Source organism: Musca vetustissima, unplaced genomic scaffold (assembly GCF_032173495.1).
Source record: "Musca vetustissima isolate MV318-11 ecotype Yass unplaced genomic scaffold, APGP_CSIRO_Mvet_v1 utg12664, whole genome shotgun sequence".
NCBI classification, from domain to species: domain Eukaryota; kingdom Metazoa; phylum Arthropoda; class Insecta; order Diptera; family Muscidae; genus Musca; species Musca vetustissima.
In genome coordinates, this window is record NW_026885900.1 from 580978 (window position 1) to 601716 (window position 20739).

General features: G+C 33.7%; 2 protein-coding genes and 1 non-coding gene across 3 annotated transcripts; 2 read left to right on the forward strand and 1 right to left on the reverse strand.

Annotated features, from left to right (window-relative positions):
• Positions 1 to 300: 300 nt before the first annotated feature.
• Positions 301 to 382, reverse strand: Trnas-aga (transfer RNA serine (anticodon AGA)). Its single transcript has one exon. It is a non-coding gene; the product is annotated as a tRNA-Ser (tRNA).
• A 12464-nt stretch (positions 383 to 12846) lies between these two features.
• Positions 12847 to 15278, forward strand: LOC133333238 (drebrin-like protein). The gene is made up of 7 exons (XM_061541565.1): positions 12847 to 12953; positions 13058 to 13229; positions 13303 to 13754; positions 13817 to 13987; positions 14053 to 14606; positions 14913 to 15005; positions 15072 to 15278. Exons 1-7 carry the CDS (start codon positions 12871 to 12873, stop codon positions 15209 to 15211), a joined length of 1665 nt encoding a protein of 554 aa, XP_061397549.1. The 5' UTR covers positions 12847 to 12870; the 3' UTR covers positions 15212 to 15278.
• Positions 15279 to 16732: 1454 nt separating this feature from the next.
• On the forward strand, positions 16733 to 20103 carry LOC133333240 (transient receptor potential cation channel subfamily V member 5). The gene is made up of 9 exons (XM_061541566.1): positions 16733 to 17131; positions 17211 to 17437; positions 17501 to 18011; positions 18071 to 18368; positions 18439 to 18560; positions 18783 to 18890; positions 18956 to 19107; positions 19167 to 19701; positions 19933 to 20103. The coding sequence occupies exons 1-9, from the start codon at positions 16733 to 16735 to the stop codon at positions 20101 to 20103; spliced, it is 2523 nt and encodes an 840-aa protein (XP_061397550.1).
• The last annotated feature ends 636 nt before the right edge of the window (positions 20104 to 20739 follow it).

The window sequence follows — 20739 nt, forward strand, 5'->3', positions numbered from 1 at the left end:
TCACCCTTGCATGAAATGTTCCCTTAATATGGACCTTCATTTCTACAGTACAAATAGTTTATCATCCAAAGGTCTCGCTTTTTATTTGATATTGCATATAACGACTATCGCCTATAGCGCCTATATTCTGCGGTCAGACTGTATATATAGGATATTCCTCTTCAATATTCAGACTTTAATATACAGATTTTCTATAAGTTTCATTCAAATATTCTCCTTTTTATAAACTAAATCATATTTGATATCTTTATTAAATTTTAAAATATTTTCTAAAACAAAAATACAAAAAATTGATCTTCTCGCAGTCGGTAGGATTCGAACCTACGCTCCCAGAGGGAATCTGATTTCTAGTCAGACGCCTTAACCGCTCGGCCACGACTGCCTCATGGCAGTCATCAAATAAAACACAAGCAAACAACACAACACAACAGAAACAAACACACCAACAAACAGCACGCGAGTGAAGCGATTTTATCGATCGCGGTCAGACGAGTCTCGCACAGTAGAGCAAATCAGCTGCTGCAACAAAAACGACAACAAACATTTGCTGTCATACCCCCAACTGTCAACTGATTTAAATGTTTATCGGGTCGTTCATTAGCCCCCAACGAAATTATCGTTTGTTTGCATTCATATTTTATTAATTTTGTTTTATATGCGAAGAAAATTTGTCAAAATAACAACAACAACACCAAAAAATAAAATATGGCAAATAAAATACAAACCACCCCAAGCCATTAAATATGTTTTCATAAATTAAATTGTTTTTGTTTTAAATTCAAAATTTCGTATTCTCCACCAATCATCATCTGAGACACATCACAAGATTGAGTAGCCAAAGAAAAGAAAAAAAATATTTGCAAAACATGAAAACATGTCATAACAAAAAGAAGACAAACACACACTCTCTCACATAGATAAATTAAATTTGAAACAAAAATAAAATAAAAATAATAATAAAATATTTGAAATTCCTTTTTAAACAAAAATATGCAGCAACAACAAAAGGAATTTATTTTGAAAAATAAAATGACAACAAAAAACACACATGTGCAAACGTGAGTGTGACATGATTTTTCGCAAGGAATTTCTTTTACGAAATAAAATGTGTAAATTACAAAAAAAAAAATCAAAGAAAATGTAGAAGATAAGTATTAAAATATTTAATAATATTCTCACAAATATTTTTTGTTTCAATATTTTTGGAAAAACAAACCGAGGGCTCTGATATCAGATTTTTTTTCTGAATTCTCTAAGGGTTCTTTTCGAATATTTTCCGAGTAGTTTGCACATACTCTGAAGGGAAATTTAATTGAATGTATTTTGTTTACAAGCACAAAATTTCAGCAGAGAGTTGACTCTATATTTTCGATATTGTGTATTGTTACTCCGATTAATTTCCGATTTTGTATGCAAGGAATTAATCAATGAGAAGGAAAAATAGAAGCCCCCCATCCCTAATGTCCAAATACCGCCTTTTTTTAATCAAGGGGATGAATGATAGAAGTTTATACTGAAATACATTTTAAATTATTTCTAGTTTAGTACGTTTATGACCACACTAGCGTCACTGAATGGAGAAATATTTCATAATTGTCAGAGTACCAGGAACTTGAGCAAGATGCCTCGTCAATACCCAGTTTAGCATTTTTATGAAGAGACAAAGATTCTTCTTGAATAAAGTCCAATTAGGTTTCATTTGCGAGCCGAAAAGGATCGAATGACAATGTTCATGGTGGCGATGATTTGTTAAATTGTATTTGTTGCATTCTCAACATAGTATCCAATATTGTGTGTGTGAATGTACAGAACAATTGTAATTGGCACGAAAATGCATCAGAAAACAAGTGCATCGAAATATTTTGATTTTCTTTTTGTTTGCATATTTGCTCGAAAATATTTAGGTGAGTATGTTGCGAACCGCATTCGCAATACTTTTCGGTGAAATATTTTAGAAAATCGTTGAAGCGTGTTATGAGGTTGTTAACACATTGTATAGTTGCCACCAGCCAATTTGACAAGCAGTCAAATACAAATTATGTCATTTGGAAAGCTTGTCATAAAAAACTAATTAATTATTATGTTTAAATAAAAATCTACTCCTCACTTTTTGAGAATATAAATCCCTGCTTCATACCCTGATTTTGTAAGGTCCCAATTTTTATTGGATTCTTTATAATATTTCTAGGTTATATGTTAGACAAAATACATCAGACCTTTCAAAATTTGTGTAAATTATAAAACAAATATTCACCGTTTCACCCTAATGTCTCGACAAGTATTTCTCTGTGTGTATGTGTGTGGCATTGTGACAATGGAATGACATGCGTTGGCGGAAGTTTTGTTGCATTTTGTTTTGGGATGTATTCCGATTTTTTTTTTCTTTATACAAAGCGCGCGCATTCTTTACTAATGACACGATGTAAAATAACAATAAATTCCGAATTATACGCATTCCAAACGACAAACGGATGATTGGACGGACGGACATAAAATTAACATTGAGGATGATTTTGATGGGTATTAAGTTGCATTCTTTCATTTGGGTATTTGGTGGAAATTTTGTGAAACAAATAAACCACTGCCAATGCCGTTGTCCGTTATTACATGGAATGGAATGTTGGACACAACCATTTACATGGTGACCTTAAAATGTTTGCTGTTCAATGTGCTAAAGACCCAGCACACACACAAAGGGATTGTGGCGACATGAATCATATTTTGAAATATGTCACTAAAAAATTTTGTAAAGTATTATAAACGATTTTTTTGGATACTTTTGAAAAGAAAATGCCTACATAGTTTTGTTTTTTGCCATAAAAGGAATTTCAAATATGGATAAACGGTATTTTTACAATATGACGAATGTAAGAAATATTTTTGCCATGGAGGAAGAAGAATATTAAAATTGAGTTAATGGACCGCTTTTGGGTTTAAATCATTAAGGCTTAAAAATTGAAAATGAAATATATCTTGTTTTATTTTATTCGAGGACATTTTTGTAATTTCTTAAATGTGGTCTGCGGACTTTGAAATTATTGTGAATAAATAAATTAAATTAAATTAAATTAAATATATCGATTCACATTTTTGTACCGTCGCATTTAAAACCTAATTGTCAATAATTTGAAATGTCTGATTTTTAGAAGAAAAATGTCAATATTGGCTAATGTTTTGATTAACCTTTATATTTTGATTGCACCACATATGCCTAATATGGGACCATGTTTTGATTATTTATATGACGGATATATAAAGGTCCCAACCATCTTCAGCATGTTATGATCCTTGCAAAATTTGCCAACCTAAGTGCCTGCAATTTTATACATACATCGTTTTCTCAAAGAATCAACTAATTTTTTTGGTAGCCTTCCACAATGAGGTATAATTCCCATATAATTGTTCTGACCAATCCCCATAATAAAAAGTTCTGACCGGTCGAGTTTAACGACCTCTTTCCATGTTTTTTTTTTTTCTAATTCTATCATTATTTATTTCATATCAAAGTAATTTTAAGTTAAAAAATTATTCATTATTTGAGTAATTGCAATTTATATACGATTACTAATATGCCAATTTGATTAATTTCGTATAAGGTGGAGAGATATCCTACTTGACGACTTCTTTCGATGTCATCATAAAGAAATCATGACAGTATGTGAACAACTTCCATTAATTATGTTGAGTATGAACTCAATAATTCAAAAATTGTACCATACTTACAATTTTTGGAAATAATTATTTACTTTTTATTATAATTCTTATGCCCACGACTGTAAGTCTTCCTTTTGGTATACACAGCACTAAATAAAACCATTTGTCTATTGTCAAAGTTGTTGTTCGGTCATAAAGAATTTCAAAACAAATCCATAACTTATTATTTTGTATTATTATTGGTTCCGCTTTTTTCATTTTTTTGTAGATCAACGAAATATTTCGATTGTTGTTTGTGGGCCTACTTAACGCCCACTTTTGGGGGGGAACTGAAAAACACATTGGTATTCAAAGTTGAGGCAGTTTAGTGCAGAGACAGTGGACAGAAGAAAGACGTGTTGTGATAAAAATGGAAGAAATTTAAAATAATAAAACCAATAAAAGGTAATTTGATCTATAGAATTTAAAAAATATCAAAATGCAGTACCAAAACTAATAGTCCATACAACATTACAGTTTATATATTTATTATATATGGATCAAAACATAGTATGTGTATCAATTAGAAAATCAGCTGTTTGTAAATGTTGCCTATGTCTCATTTTATCTTCATTATTTTATGTCTTTAAACTGTTCTCAAAAAGATTCTTCAATAACCATTTATTTATTGTTCAATCAATCAATCGCAAAATTAGTCAGGAATGAAATACAAAACTCTTTTTTAATTCCTCTTAAGGAACCTGCAAGAATTGATACGTTCTGACAATTCTGATATAGATTAGTAAAACTTCTATATAATTTTACATTTTACAAAACACTGTACAAATACGCTGACTATATATAAGTATGCATGTATGTGTGTGTTCGTTTCCATACATGTAGGCACATATTTCAACTAAACGTAAATATTTTGTAGATGTCCATTTGGTATGTTAATTTTTTTATTTATTTATTTTTGTATTTCATCTGTCATTTTTTTTGTATTTTTGTGTGATGTGAAATATTTGTGAAAACAATTTTGAGGCATAATGAATGGCTATATAAAAGAAATTAATTTTATTTTCAACAAATACGTCTCCTGCACCGTCCATCTATCCATCTAACCCCCAGCCCCCTTTTTGGCGTTGGCAACCGCGCCATTGGCACCATCACAAAACATTAGGGGATTAACATAGGAATTTCTCAAGAATGAAATATAAATTCTGCAAAACAAAAGCAAATTCCTTAACAAAAACAAAATAAAAAACAATAATAATAACAATAATTGTTAACACTCAGACAAACAATAAAACTAAAAAAATGTGAATTAAAATCCTACTAATGGGTCTAGACATTATACTACCGCTTTAAAACTATTAAAACTATAATGGAAACAACACAAGACTTTTCATATGAATAAACACCACCATCACCGACATCGTACACATGTCAAAAGTAAGTGAGTGAAACAAAAACATCAAATGGTGGCTACAGCAAACAAAAGGGTGTTCTAAGAACTTCTGTACTGTTTACGCTTAATTAAACCGTAATTATGGCAGCAAGAGATCCCAACAAAGTCACATAACTATGTTCTGTCATTCATTCAGTCATTTATACGCTAACTTGGTCGCTCACTACCATCTGTTGTTGGTGTAATACTAGGAAATGTTAACGTCGTTGTTGGCCACTTATTTTTTTCTTTTTCAAGAATTAAAATATTTCAAATGAGTGAACACAAGAAGTATGGTGTCAAATGTGAATTCACCTTGCTTCCGGCCATTGAGGGTTTATTTTACACATTTCTTTAACAAGAATTATTGTGTTCTACAGTCAATGACAAAACTTTCCGGGTAGTACTACTACCTGTGGTATTTCTTTTTTGAAATATGAATATTTTAACTTAGCTTACAAGTTTTCTGGGCTTCCGAAGAAATTCTTTCAATGTGGAGTCATATTAAAAACAAGTGGAGGTAATGACCCAAATAATAGTATTCAAATTTTAATGCGATCTAGTTCGGAACGGACAAAATATTTTTCATACAAGAAGGTAATTCATATCTGAAATATTAGTTAATAGCTTTTGACATAAGTTTGTTGGCAAAACAAAGTAGGTATTTATAAATGACAGGATATTACTTAAAAATTACATTATTTTTTTTTTTAATTCTATTGTTTTTTATCAATGGTTTTGGTGCTCCTTAAAAAAGATAATGGAGCAAACCGAATTAAGTACTCAACTAACAATTATTGTGAATAACAAAAAATTATTTGAAAACAAGTTTATATGTTTGAAATCTAAATTTTCATATTATCGATAATAGCTCGGCTAAATATCAATGTAAAATTTTATTGTAGATTTCGAAATTTCATTTGATACACAACCTTATTGGCATTATATAGTATTGTACAATGTAAATAAAACCACCTTTCAGAAGTCTTTCAAGTCCATTCTAATTCAAATAATATATGTATAAAGGTTGCAGATTAATCTAACGTTAAATATTATAAATGTTCTAAATATCCTTATTTTCGATTATATAAATTTGAATAACCGTTATTTTTATAATTCTACTATGACTCTAAAATAAAAAAATGGTAAATATTCCATTTAATAAAAAAGTGCTGCATGCTTTTAGGCTTTCAGTGTCAATATCAAGAGTAATAAATCTTGCTGGTTGGTTGGTTTGTCTTACCGTTTGCATTGTCCTGCTGCACCATGGTGGCAGCACGTGATAACACCTCCAAGGCTGATTCCATACTGGCGTTGTTGTTGCTGTCTTCTTTTTATATATATTTCTTTTGTTGTTTGAACACAATATAAACTGAATTTTTTATGTTTTCAAGTATTTTTTAAGACACTTTCACAATTTTATTTACTTTTTTTCTAATTCAATTTTTGTGTTTTTAATATTAATTTATTTATAACAATTTGGTTCGTTGCACATAAACGACTTTTTCTGATAATTATTGTTGTTGAGTGTGTATGTGTTTGTAAATTTGGCTGGTGGCAGCGGGTGGCTTTGATAAAACATATATTGTATTGAATTCGTTTTTTTATTTGCTTGCCTTATGCCGTTGTCGTCAAAATGTCTGCTGGTTACTGAGCAGTTGTCGTATTTTCCGATTTTTTTTATCAATTTTCAGTATATATTTTCACAATATTGCTGAGTGGGTGGGTGGATGTACGTGGTGGTGGTATGTAGCGAACAGCAATAATAAGAAAAGTAACACAGAAAACAGATTTAATATTTTACTTTTACTTTGAGTGTCGCTCAACACAAATTAATATCGCGCGTTATTTTATTTTTTTTCTTTGATTTAAAACAATATTTTCTTGGCAATTCTTGGTGTTTCCAAATTCAAACTCATACTGAGTTTTATTCTGAAATTCTCTGCTTTTGCTTTAAGTAGTCTGCCGATCAAATGCAAATTAATTGGTGAAATTTCACAATGTTTCACTTAAAGATCCACACACAAATACGACACCGCAAAAAAAGCGACGAAGAAAATAACAATAACCACACTCAAAGCTCAATCGGCAAAGGCAATAACACTAAAGAAACACTGATACCAATTTTGGGCAAAATGACCTGAAAAAGAAGACAATAAAATGTGTGATTACTACGCTGGATTTCGTTTGGACAATATTCGAAGTTAAGCTAAATTAGTTAAAAGTTTTGTTTTTAAGCAACCAACAAATGGTGGGTAATGCTGATCGGTCGGTCGGTGTACATTAAATTATTTGTTGGGCAACTGCTTACTGTTGGTCGTTTGTTGGTTGTTTGGTGCTCCTACTTGTGCTGGGTCTGTGTGCTCGTTTAATAGTATCGTTGGGATGCAACCAAAAAGCAACAGCAACAAAAACGTATACAAAATCGACGAAATACAACATGAAAACAGACGAATAAAACTTAAAATGGCAGCAGAAAAACCGGCAAACGTCACACCAACAACAACAACAGCAACACCGACGAAGACGACGACAACAGCAGTAATGGAACAACAGCACACCACACCACACTTGAAGAAAGCACCAAAAGTGGCAAATCAGTTAAATACACAAACACACATAGCCACCAAGATAATACCATATACCAGAGGCAAAAGATGCAAGCAATAGTAGTACAACAACAACAATGATGATGGTGGTGATGACGAGGAACAAGCCAAGGAGGAGCAGGCGGAGGAGAGTGAGAAAAAGTTAGCACAAAAAAGCTGTAGATTAGAGTGGTTCGTGGTTCAAGCAAAGCCTCAGGCCGAGGAGTTAGAGGGGCCAGGTTGCAGAGCAAGTCATCAGCTCTACACAACCCATATGGTAAAAACTTGTTGTTGTTGTTGGTGGTGGTAATACTGCTGCTGCTACTTCAGCGATGATGATGACGGACGATTGTTGGTGATGGTGTGGTGGTGGTGGCTCACTCACTGTTGGTTGTTGTCGTCATGTCATGATACAAATTCTGGAGTAAGAGAAGCAGGATGGATGGATGGAGTTGAACATGAGGGAAGTATCGGCAAAACAATGCAAACTGTGGAGTAGACGAAGAAGAAGCAATACAAACGGAGAGATAGGCCGTATGTTGTTTTGTTAGTCACAACAAGTCAGGCAGCTGTTTTAAAACTGCTAACTCGTGGAGTGTGTGTGGACGAAGCGAACGAACGAACATTGGTCTCAATGTGGCTGTATGTAGCTGGCTGGCTGGCTATGTTTGTGTGTAATTTCGTATTTTTTGTTTTGCTTTTTTACTTGCTTGGATGGATACGAAACGAAGTTAGTGGGGCGTTGAAGAAGTAATAAGCACGATGAGGTTTGGACAGGTTTGGGCAAACACAAAAGCAAACTACAGCAATAAAAAACACATAAGAATACAGAGTATTAAGTCAGAGTTTTGTGGAGGATGATGACGGGGCGAAGTCAAACATAAGGTAATGGGCGAATTAGATGGGTGCTACAACAATTCTTTTTTCCGAGATGTTTCGATTTTATCCACCGAAAATATTATATTAGTATTAATTGATACAACAATTACCGGCATTCCATCACACGAATTTGCAACCACTCGTAATTCACTTTGTTATTTTTGGAGGTCACCCATAAAACGAAGACACCAAAAAATATATGAACACATTCAACCCGCACACTGAGCACCAACATTACATCGCAGCTGAGCACTACATAAGTCCCCCCCAAATAGCAGAAGCAGCACCAGCAGCAATCCATTTTTACCTACCTCATAAATTCAAAACAATTGTTGTAATTCCATTCCAGCAGCCAGCAAATACTTTCTTCATTCTCTGTTTAGTTTTGATTGACCTTTTTTCCACTCTTTTTTACGGCATTCTTTCATAACCTCTTCCGTTGGCGATGCGAAACGCGACGAATTTTCTTAATTTTAATGCCGAACACAAAATATATTCCTTATAAATATTTACTGAAATTTTCGCAATTTCGTTGAAAGGAATGCGAACGACAAAAAAATTGAAAAACGTTCCATCTGCTAACGAATGGGAGGAGAAGACAAAATGGCCGATAAAGATGAATTGAAAATGGTATAACCGAAAGTTTACGAATGAGGTGGGATGGAGACTAAATGGAAACCGTGTTGTTTACGAATGAGGTTTAGACAAAAATGTCAAAAATGGAACGAAAGAAAATTGAAAACGTTCCATCTGCTAACGTAGATGAGAAATTCCCAATAAACAAAAATTATATTTCTTATTTTGGTTGTATTTATGATTTTGTTAGCCAGAAAATTTTTTTAATATAATGGTGATTTATTTATTTGCACACCATCAGAGTTAAGAGTAGAAATTATCTAAATGTTTTCTAACATCCCCTGTTTATTTGAAATTGTTGAAATTGGCAACCCATCAGGGTAACTACTGAACAGCTGTTGATGTGTTGATTAGTGCAAACGTAGCGTGTATCCAATTGGAATTATTAAAAGGAATTTTCGATGTTTGAATCATGGTACATATTTTACAGAGCTATAGCCATGATGCAATAATAAGGTGAAGTATCAAAACAAAAACATTTGTTTTTGTCTCGATTATCTGTCAAATTTTTGCATATAATTTTTCAAACGGTTGGTAACACTACACATCGAATTCAAGTAGAAATTACCCACTTTGACAGTTAATCAAGACATCAGCTGCGCTAAATGGACTACCTGTTAATTGTGTCATGGCTATAGCTTTCAGAAGGTTGATTTTTAAAGCTCTACAAATTTTGTGTGTCCAATTGGAATTTCCAATGTTTATACCATGGTAAAAATTTTACAGAGCTATAGCTTCCAGCTGATTAATTTTTTGTAGAGACCTTTTTTTTCAAATTAAAATACATATTTTGGAATAAACCAAATATGAAATGAAAAATTTCATATTTCTAACATGATTTGTGGAAGAAATTCCATTCATTTTTTGGAGACAGGTCGGTTTTATTTATATTGACACATGGAGTCATAAAGTAGAGCTTTAGTTTTTCTTATCTCCCAAAACTCTTCTCCAATTTTTAACTAGACGAAATTGGCCTAATAAGATTGATAGCCATACATTACGCTTCTTTACCAGCTCTACAAACGTTATGGAACACATATAACGGACAAATTGTTTCGCACCAAACTTATATTCATCCTTAATCTATTCAAACACAGATATTTTAATAATTATTGCTCATATTTACGTTCACACCCTCAAACGAACATCATTTCAGAGAAACAATACTCTTTACGATACTCCACTTCATTGGTTTCATCAACATTACGTTACGTTTATCACTAATTGCTCGAGTTAGCCCACATACATTCGATAAATGCAATTAATCGATAGTTGATTAACTATCCGTATATCAGAAGTGGCAGGGATGGAAAATGAAAAATGTGAAAAGGTACCAAAAGGGTAATTTTTTAATAAAAGAGTAATTTTTCAAGAAAATACAAAAAAAAACATTTAATTCAGTTTCATAAAGATCGATTTTCAAGATATCACTTAGTGTATCTTTCTGATATTAGAATTCTTGCTTCTTTCGATTGCATTTGAATATGTACCTCTTTCTCAATATACCCCAATATACCCCAAACTAACATGAATTCAAGTCCCAAAGTGCTCTTGAAAATATTGAAGTAATCACGACGACTAGGAATGTCATCAATTTGCCTACCTCAGGAGATAGCACAGAGTATGCCAAATTGAGTATTTGACAGTAAAGTCGGGCGGGGCCGACTATATGATACCCTTCACCACTATGGGTATGTTAAACAGGACTATTAACATGAAATTGGATGAAATAAAATATGTGATATTTATCTAAATATGAATCGACTTCAAACAGATATCAATAGGCCATCCGTTGGGCTATGTCTGTACTTCAAGACAACGCAACTACGTAATTCTATGCTCAATTTTGTAAGTTGTGCAAAATTTGATGTCAATCTGACTAACATGAAGAGTTTGATGTCCAATTTACTTAAAATCGGGCGAAAATATATATGGAAGTTATATATAGATTATACTAATTTCAGTACGTTTTGTTCCTATCAGTCATATATTGGATCATTGGTGCGTCAATTACATAAAATCAATCTATAATATAAGGGATCTATATCTAAATCTGGACCGATTTTCTCGAATCTTGGCACACATCATTCTGGACTAAATTCAGCACGTTATGCCAAATTTCGTGCAAATCGAAGGATATATAGGGACTTTGGTGCACCATTTACATGAAATCGGACGAAACTATATATGGGAGTTATATCTAAATCTGAACCGATTTTCTCGAAACTTCACACACATCATTCTGGACCTAATTCAGTACTCTATGCCAAATTTCGTGCAAATTGAATGATATATAGGGACTTTGGTGCACCATTTACCTTAAATCGGACGAAACTATATATGGGAGCTATATCTAAATCTGAACCGATTTTCTTGAAACTTGGCACAAATCATTCTGGACATTATTAATTATGCTGTGCCAAATTTCGTGCAAATCGAAATATATATAGACACTTTGGTGCACCATTTACATTATATCGAGCGAACATATATACGGGAGCTATATCTAAATCTGAACCGATTTTCAAGAAATTTTACACACATCATTTTACACTCAATTCAGTACGCTATGCCAAATTTCGTGCAAATCGAAAGATATATAGGGACTTTGGTGCAATTTCAATAGTGTTCGTCCTTGGGCCAAATAAGTGACTTGTGCCAAATTTCATCCAAATCGGATCATAAATGCGACCTGTACTTTGTTTACAATTTAACATCAACAGATGGACAGACGGACCGACGGAGGGACGGACATGCATAAATCGACTCAGAAAGTGATTCTATGGATTTTCTCAAAAGGAACCATGTGTCTATCTCGTTTCCTTTTGCCTGTTACAAACATATGCACAAAGACATAATACCCTGTTCCACAGTGTGTTGAAGGGTATAACAAATTGGAACTCATTAACTTATTTTAATGTCATCAGAACAGTTATCAGTCGTAAACCTGTTCATTTTTTTCTAATCCAAAAAAAAAAAAAAAAATATATATATACATGTTTTAATGAAGGTTTGGAATGGTACTAAATTGGTCACGGGGGTACTACGGTACTTTTTTGGGTAAAAAGGTACTGAAAAAAGTACTATAGTACTGAATTTTCCATCCCTGAGAAGTGGACATAAATTGACTAGGAACTAGAAGCAAAAGTTAGTTATTTTTTTATAAAAGTTTAGAAGATTAATCAATAAATTCTGAAAAAGTAGATAAGGGATTGAAATAAGAAAAACGCATTTTTGGATAATATTTAAAAAATCCTAAGCCTATATACAGCCTAAGGAGTTTTTTGTTGTAATTTGTGCATTGAGAGGTTCCTTTATTCATTGCTGTTGTTTTTTTTCGCTGGAGATTAAATCAGTAACGACTACTACCAAAGCCAGCCCATATAGAGGGGCACCGACTGATTGAAGAAAAAAAGAAAAATACAAAAGAAAACAACTAATCTTTATCACATGCACACATGTGAGAGTGAAAGCGTGTGGAAAAACTTCATATTTTCATAATCATAATAGGAAATTTGTCATCGCCTTGCCGCAGCGGTGTGTGCATCAAGCAGGTGGCTGCCTGGCTGGCTTTGCATTGACTCAAGGTCGTTTACATTCTGCTGCGGTGTATTAGTCTTTTGTGGGAGCGAAACGGAAAAATAACAAAGCAAACAACAAAGCGCTTATCTTTCACTTGCAAGAATGGCCATTAGTTTCGAGAAACATCGGCCAGAAATCGAACGAGCGTGGAAAGATGTCTTGGATGACAAATCGCCAACAGATTGGTATGTATGACAGCGAAGGGGCACTCCCCGAATTCACATCTAAATTTGCATATCAATAAACAATGTGTTGTATCGATTGGCTTTCATTTTTATTGCTTCTTCAGGGCTTTGTTTGGCTACGAGGGACAAAGCAATGACTTGAAATTGGTGAGCAGTGGGGACGGCGGTGTAGAGGAATTATGCGAAGATTTGAATAGTGGAAAAATTATGTATGCCTTTGTACGGATTGAAGATCCCAAAACGGGTTTGAAAAAGTTCCTCTTGATCAATTGGCAGGTGAGTGTGACAAATTGACAAATCCAAATGGGAAACCTGATAATAATTTTGCTTTGTAACATTCCTTTTTTAGGGTGAAGGAGCTCCTGTGTTACGCAAAGGTACTTGTGCCAATCATATACGTGATGTAGCCAAGGTGTTGTCTGGAGCCCATTTAACAATAAATGCCCGTAATGAGGATGATATTGATTTGGAACGTCTGCTCAAAAAGTTGAGTACCGTGAGCTCGGCATATAGTTTTAAAGAGCCACGCACTGTACAAGAGGAACAGAGGGCACCCGTTGGCACCAACTATACCAGGGTTATACCCACAAAAGAATTGAATCCAACGGTAATGCAAGATTTTTGGAAGAAGGAAGAAGAGGAGGAGAAACGTCGTTTACAAGCCGAAAAGCAGCAACGTGAAATGGAACAAGCCAAATTGGAAAAGGAGCAGAGGGCACGAGAAGAGAAGGAACATTTGGAACGGGAAAAGAAATTGCAAATGAACAATAAGCTACAGCCGGCTCATGTACCTATTAAAACGTAAGCATTAACAAAATGTGTGAATATAGAATTGAATACTTAAGTTTCATTTCGTCTTACAGATCTCCACAGCCGCTGAGCCCCGAAAAGACAATGCCAAGTTCAGCATTGACAGAAGCAGAACGTATGCGACAACAACGTAGTCAAGAGGCCAAGGAACTTATAGGCTCCAGGGTAGGAGCGGCTAAGGCCATGTTTACCAAACACACTAGTGAAGGTCAATTAATAAACAAGTAGGTTACAAGAGGGGTATTTTAAATGCTTCATTTAATAGTAATCTATTTTATTTCATATCTAGACTTAATACAGCACCCCCTGCAAAACCAGCACGCAATTCCATTGCTCAACGCATTAATGCCTTTAATCAGCCACAGCAACAACCCGAAACACCATCAGCTCAACAACCATTACCAGGCAAAATTACTTTACCCAAACAGGCAATAATTGCCGAAGAACCCAAGGCCCCAGAAAAACCAGTACCAGTTCCAACAGTCGCTGTTGAAACACCCGTGGTCAAGATTGAACCCATTGCTGCAGTTAATGCACCCTTGGAACCAGTCAAACCTGAAATCACAGCAATTGCCAATAATGATGATGATAATCACAATATCGATGATTATCCCCTGGAACCAGATACTGAACAGTATTCCACCATTAAACGGTCACCGCATAGCAAATCAAATTCACTGCAATCACCGGACGATACATCATCGTCAAATAACACCGATACAGCTTTATATCAGGACGAGGAAGAAGAGGTTGTGCGCACAAAAGTTTCCGTAACTGTGCAACAATCACAGTCACAAACACCAACGTCCACCAATAAAAATGGTTATATGGATAGAAATGAAAGTAAGGGCATGTCTTAAATGTGGTATAGAAATTCCGCAATAATTAAAACTGTCTAAAGCGATACAGTAGGCCACGGATACAAGAACATCTTATATAAGAAAAACAAGGATATAAGAAAATGTTTCACCCATATATGAAAACAGTTTGTTATATAAAATACATTCATATAAGAAGTTTTTCTTATATAACAAATGCTTATAAGAACAACGTTGTCGTTTTTTTATGTTCTTATATCCGTGGTCTACTGTATATGTAAATTTTGATAAATTTTAATAATTAAATATTATTCTTCTGAACTATTTTTAGTTAATGATCTGGTCAATGAAGATGACTTTATATGTCAAGATACTTTGGGCGATTTGGGTTTGAGGGCCCGTGCTTTGTATGATTATCAAGCAGGTATATATGCAGATTTGTTTTTCTTCAACAAAAGATATTTAATGGTACCTTTTTAATTAAATTTAGCTGATGAAACCGAAATCACATTTGATCCTGGAGATATCATCACCCACATTGACCAAATAGATGAGGGTTGGTGGCAAGGTCTTGGACCAGATGGCACTTATGGACTGTTTCCGGCAAATTATGTCGAAATTATAGACTAAATATAAGGGAATTTACAACATTTTACTCTTTACAAAGAAACCAGCAACAAGTAGTAGCAGAAAACAATTACAAAAAAACACACCTAAGGAAAATTCCAAATGTATACATCAAAACAAAAAAAATCTTCTGATAATAAGCAATAACTAGCAATCACCAGTTTTTTTGGTAACGAACACCAACACAAGAGTATTCACACAAAGTATTTAAAACAAAAACAACAGCAACTAATCATCACATAGCTCATCATAGTATTTATCAGAAGTATTTATCCTTACAATAATAAATCAGCATTGTGGCAGTTTGTAAACCATTGGTGCCAATCTATTGGTTTAATTTCGTTTGTTAGTCTTTATTATGATTAAAAAAGAATCATATCATTTGTATTGTTTTGTTAATGTTGTCCTAAATATGATACAATTTTTAATACATTCATTATGTGTTCTATGACGTCCCTAAGTTTTAATATTGCGTCCTGTTGACTTTCGTTTATTATTTGTTATGCTATCACAAATCTATGTATCTATCTATCTATATAAAAAGAAACAAAAGTAAAACGCTTAGCGTTTATGGTAATTTTTAAGCGTTTGTTTGTAATCAAATATTTAAATAGTTTTGTAATTTCGATATATTCCAGTTAAAGTGTAACTTAGAGCAGCCAAACACTTTCTTCCCAAAAATACAATAATGGCAGTTATTAAGGGCAATTGATAATGTTTACTTACTTTGTATTAATAAACCTTATGAGATTATATATACAAATATTTACTCCCCCCATACTTCTTCCCATTTATATCTACATACATATATTTAAAAAAATTATATAAAACAAAGTATTAACAACAATATTATATACATTCTCGCGTATATACTTTATAAAATCGTTTTTTGCATCAAACAACAGATAATAATATTAAAGATTTTATTATTTGAATTCATAAAACAAAACCAGTCAGAAAACAAAACAGTAACAGCAACATGTACACAAAATGCGCAGTATATAAATGAAAAACAACTATTATTGTGCAATGATTTTCTTCAATAAAACAAAACTATAAAAAAATAAATCACACTATTTCAAATTTTATTTCAAGTGTAAATAATTATCAGAAGGACTAGGTACCGCAAGATCCCATCTAGTCAATTTCAGGGAAATTTCAGCATTACCATCTGCAATGAGATCCTTTATGTTGGCAATGATTTTTCAAAATTTCAAATTTATCGCCTTTCGAAGAAAATTACCTTACACCTGTTATTCGCCAACAAACAGGTCAAGTTCATTAAATGGCATTGCCATTTGTTTACATGGCAACCAAAGAAATTCCCAAACATTACCAAACAATAGTTTAATCGATGTTGGTTACCAAAAAAACAGGACCCCTTAAAAAAAACAAACACTTGAAAAGTAGACAAGTTTGAAAAGTAGAGAAGTGAAAATTCCAGATTTCTATTGGCAATGTTATAACATTAGGTGCAATTTTTTATATCATCTTGATTTTGGAGTAGTGTTTTGCGTTCTGATCATGGGAAATACAGAAAGTAATGTGACAAGTGGTGTCAAGAAACAGGCGGGAGTTTCTACCCAGGCCCTATATAAATTTGTCAATCTGAAAGGCGGTGGTTTGCTGGTGGACATGATGAAGAGAGCTTGTCAAACTAAACAATTCGCCGAAATTGACCATGCCATTAAAACCAAAGTGGAACCGTTTCTCTATAATAAAGGAGCTGGTCGTTATTTTCCAATTTCGAAAATGGTCCTCTTACGCAACAAAGAAAGAGCACGCACAAAACAATTACCAGAAATACGGGCTCTGGAAAATCCCGATGAAGATTTCAATATACATGACTATTGTTCGGAAGTGTCAGAGGCGGAATATATATCAAATCCGAGTGCTTATCGTTTTGTTTGTTGGAATTTGAATGTGAGTAAAAAATCCTTTTGGTGTAACTGAAGCCATAAAGGGTTCATTTTAATTAATTTCGTTGTTTTTCCAATTTCAGGAAAGAGGAGCAGTTGGTGAAACAATTTTACATTTGTGCCTACTCAATGCCTCCTCCCTGCATGCGGATTTGGCCAAGAGGTTGTTGAAATTCTATCCCAAACTTATAATGGACATATACTTGAGTGATGAATATTATGGCGAATCTGTGCTGCACATTGCCATTGTGAATGAAGATCCGGCCATGGTGAAATATCTTTTGGATGCAGATGCTTATGTGCAAGAAAGGTAAACACCAAGCTACTTCATCATTTTTATCAGAATTCTCGATTTATATTTATTTCATTAAAGATGCTGCGGTGCCTTTATGTCAGCCGAGGATCAAAAACCCTCTCGCTACGATTCCCCCGATCATGAATATGTGGGCGTTAATCCCATGACAAACTATGATGGCTATGTCTATTGGGGTGAATATCCCCTATCATTTGCCGCCTGCCTTTCGCAAGAAGAATGTTTTCGTTTGGTTTTGGCTCGTGGCGCAGATCCTGATTGTCAAGATACCAACGGCAACACGGTGCTGCATATGTTGGTGATCTATGAAAAAATCGACATGTTTGATGTGGCCTATGAAGTGGGGACCAACATCCATATAAGAAATGTACAAAATCTGACACCTCTAACATTGGCAGCCAAGTTGGGGCGAGTGGAGATGTTTTTCCACATTTTAAGTATTGAAAGGGAAATCTACTGGCAATTGGGTAGTATAACTTGTGCTGCATATCCATTGTCGAAAATCGATACAATTGATGTTAAAACTGGAAATATCAACAAGGATTCGGTTTTGAATTTTGTGGTATTTGGGGTAGGTAGTGTTCTCCACGACAATTTAATTCGAAAACAATAAAACATTCTTATTCACAGGACAAATTGGAACATTTGGAGTTATTGGATGGTGTGGTCATTGATTTACTTAAAACGAAATGGGAAACATTTGTCAAGTCTCGATTTTACAAACAGTTCTATATGTTCTCGTTTTATTTCCTTTTCTCGTTGGTGAGTTTTATTTCCCGTCCTGGGCCCAAAGTTGATGATGATGAAGACGATGATGCTGGCAAAGAAGATAAAACAAATACTTCAGCGACAAATGCTAGATTGTTGTTTCCCACCACCACCTCCGCCCATTCTAATCGTATAACTGGTATTGACAAGTTACCGTATAGTAAGTTCAGGACAAAATGATCCGTAATAGTTTATCTGTCTAAAAATAACTGGTATTCATTATATTTTAGAAACCTTTTGGCTAAACTTTAGCGAATACATTGATGATGATGGCAGTGCTGACAGTGGCCCTTCCTGGTGGGCTAGCTACGAGGAGTGTCCTTTGATGAATATGGAAACGAATTTGGCAAAGGTAAAGTGCATTTTAAAATCCAACATTTCAAAAAATAGTATTTCGAGCACCGTCCAAAAATTTCTGATAGCTTACACATTGGTTAGCAGTAACTTCATTGAGAAGCATGTTGGCCTTTTGAAAAAATAATAAAATATTCCGATTTATATTGAAAAATAAGGCATCTTTGCCCAATTCAGTAACATGAATAAATATGGAGATTATCTTTTAAATTTCTTTCAGATCCGCATTGTGGCTGAAATAGTTATTTTCTTTGGATCGATATTGTATTTACTATCAGCCCTTAGAGAGGCTAGATTTTTGGGTTATAAAATGTTTGTGGAAAATCTGGTAAGTTTCCCCAGCCAGAGGATGTCCAAACAAACGTTGATGCTATTCAAACTCCCTTTTTGCAGATGACAGCACCCTCTAGAGTAATGTTTTTGTTTTCTTGCTGTCTGATGATGACCATACCCTGGCTAAGGCTTTCCTGTCTCACCGAATTGGATGATCATGTGGCTGTGATGATAATGCTTACCACAGCTCCTTATTTTTTGTTCTTTTGTCGGCAAGTGCAAATAATTCTCCTATTTATTGTCCATAAAAATATAATATTGTGTATTTCAGAGGCTTCAAAACCGTGGGACCCTTCGTGGTGATGATATATCGCATGGTCATGGGAGATTTAATACGTTTCGTTTCGATATATTTGGTCTTTGTTATGGGCTTCTCTCAGGCCTATTATATTATCTTCTTGACATTCGATAATCCGGCGACACCAGAGGAAATCGATGACACTGGAACAAATCCAATGCCATCGCCTATGGAATCTGTGGTAGCCATGTTCTTGATGTCCCTAACAAATTTCGGTGATTATTATGGTGCAATGAGTTCTACCCAACATGAGTATGAAGCGAAAATCTTATTCTTCCTCTTCATGGTAATTGTAAGCGTCTTGCTGGTCAACATGTTGATTGCCATGATGGGTAATACGTATCAGAAGATTGCGGAAATTCGAAATGAATGGCAGCGCCAATGGGCTCGTATTGTTTTGGTGGTGGAGCGCAGTGTACCACCGGCAGAGCGTTTGAAAAATTTCATGCAATATTCCCAGCCAATGTCGGATGGACGTCGAGCTTTGGTGTTGCGTTTGAATATGAGTGTAAGTAGAGATATTTTGGATATTGATGGAATTGTTGTTTATGTGGGATATATATTTGGCATTGAAGTCTGGCTTATTTACTCAACAATCAGATGATCCTATTAAAGAAAAATATTGTAAAACGATAATTAAAGATACCACCCAATTATGAAATATCAATTATCCCAGGACTCTGTATTATTTGTATTTTAACTTGTATGTAATTCCATTTTTATTTCTTTTTTTCTTCAGGATGAGGATAAGGAAGAAATGAAAGAAGTCCAAGAAATGAAACGCATACATCAACGCTTCTCGAAAAAACGCCAAATGGAAAGAGAAGCCAGGGCACGTAAACGTCAAGAGGAATATGAAAAATTCTTTGGGGCAACATCAACGGCCGACAATGAAAATAATAATTTATAAATGTATGTATAGGAGAATTTAATAAAAATGCGAAATGTTGATTTGAAAGCAGATTTTTTAATTTAGGAAATAATTCAGTGAATTCTAGTTAACAAAAAATCTATCCATCTCTTTATTTTTATAAAAAAAAACAATAAATCCTTTATTTTTTTGTAATATATCTTTTATTGTTTTTTTTTGTTTTATAATTTTCAACAAATAGTATTTCCGCATTTATTTCTTTTTTTTTTTGCCGGTTTCGTCATACATAGTGTATTTTTAGTTTTGTTTTTTTTTTTTTGTATATATTTTGTAAATCTAAATTTATTTATTTATATTTAGATGATTTTCAAATGTTTCTTTTTATATTTTAATTCTATAAATAATATCATCGTATGCAATAATGTGTATGTATGTGTAACAAATTGAATTGCATAAAATTAAAAAAAAGAACCGAAAAACGACACTTAGAAACAAAACAAAAGACATCATCTAATCAATTCCTAAATCGATTGTGTTCGTTTTGTTATCAAATAAGAAAAATAAATATAAAATGGCATTAAATAAAAAAGTAAAACAGCAAAAAGAAAACTTAAAATTATAAAAAAAGTAGACAACAAGTAATTGATTGAAATCGAAATGGAAGTAGCATTTAGA

Bases quoted from the DNA above. Each gene is read 5' to 3' on its own strand.
- LOC133333238 (XM_061541565.1), top strand. From the start codon at position 12,871: ATGGCCATTAGTTTCGAGAAACATCGGCCAGAAATCGAACGAGCGTGG. The intron at 13,755-13,816 runs GTAAGCATTAAC...TTCGTCTTACAG, and splicing joins GCTCATGTACCTATTAAAAC to ATCTCCACAGCCGCTGAGCC. The intron at 14,607-14,912 runs GTAAGGGCATGT...AACTATTTTTAG, and splicing joins TTATATGGATAGAAATGAAA to TTAATGATCTGGTCAATGAA.
- LOC133333240 (XM_061541566.1), top strand. From the start codon at position 16,733: ATGGGAAATACAGAAAGTAATGTGACAAGTGGTGTCAAGAAACAGGCG. The intron at 17,132-17,210 runs GTGAGTAAAAAA...TTCCAATTTCAG, and splicing joins TTGTTTGTTGGAATTTGAAT to GAAAGAGGAGCAGTTGGTGA. The intron at 18,369-18,438 runs GTAAGTTCAGGA...ATTATATTTTAG, and splicing joins TATTGACAAGTTACCGTATA to AAACCTTTTGGCTAAACTTT.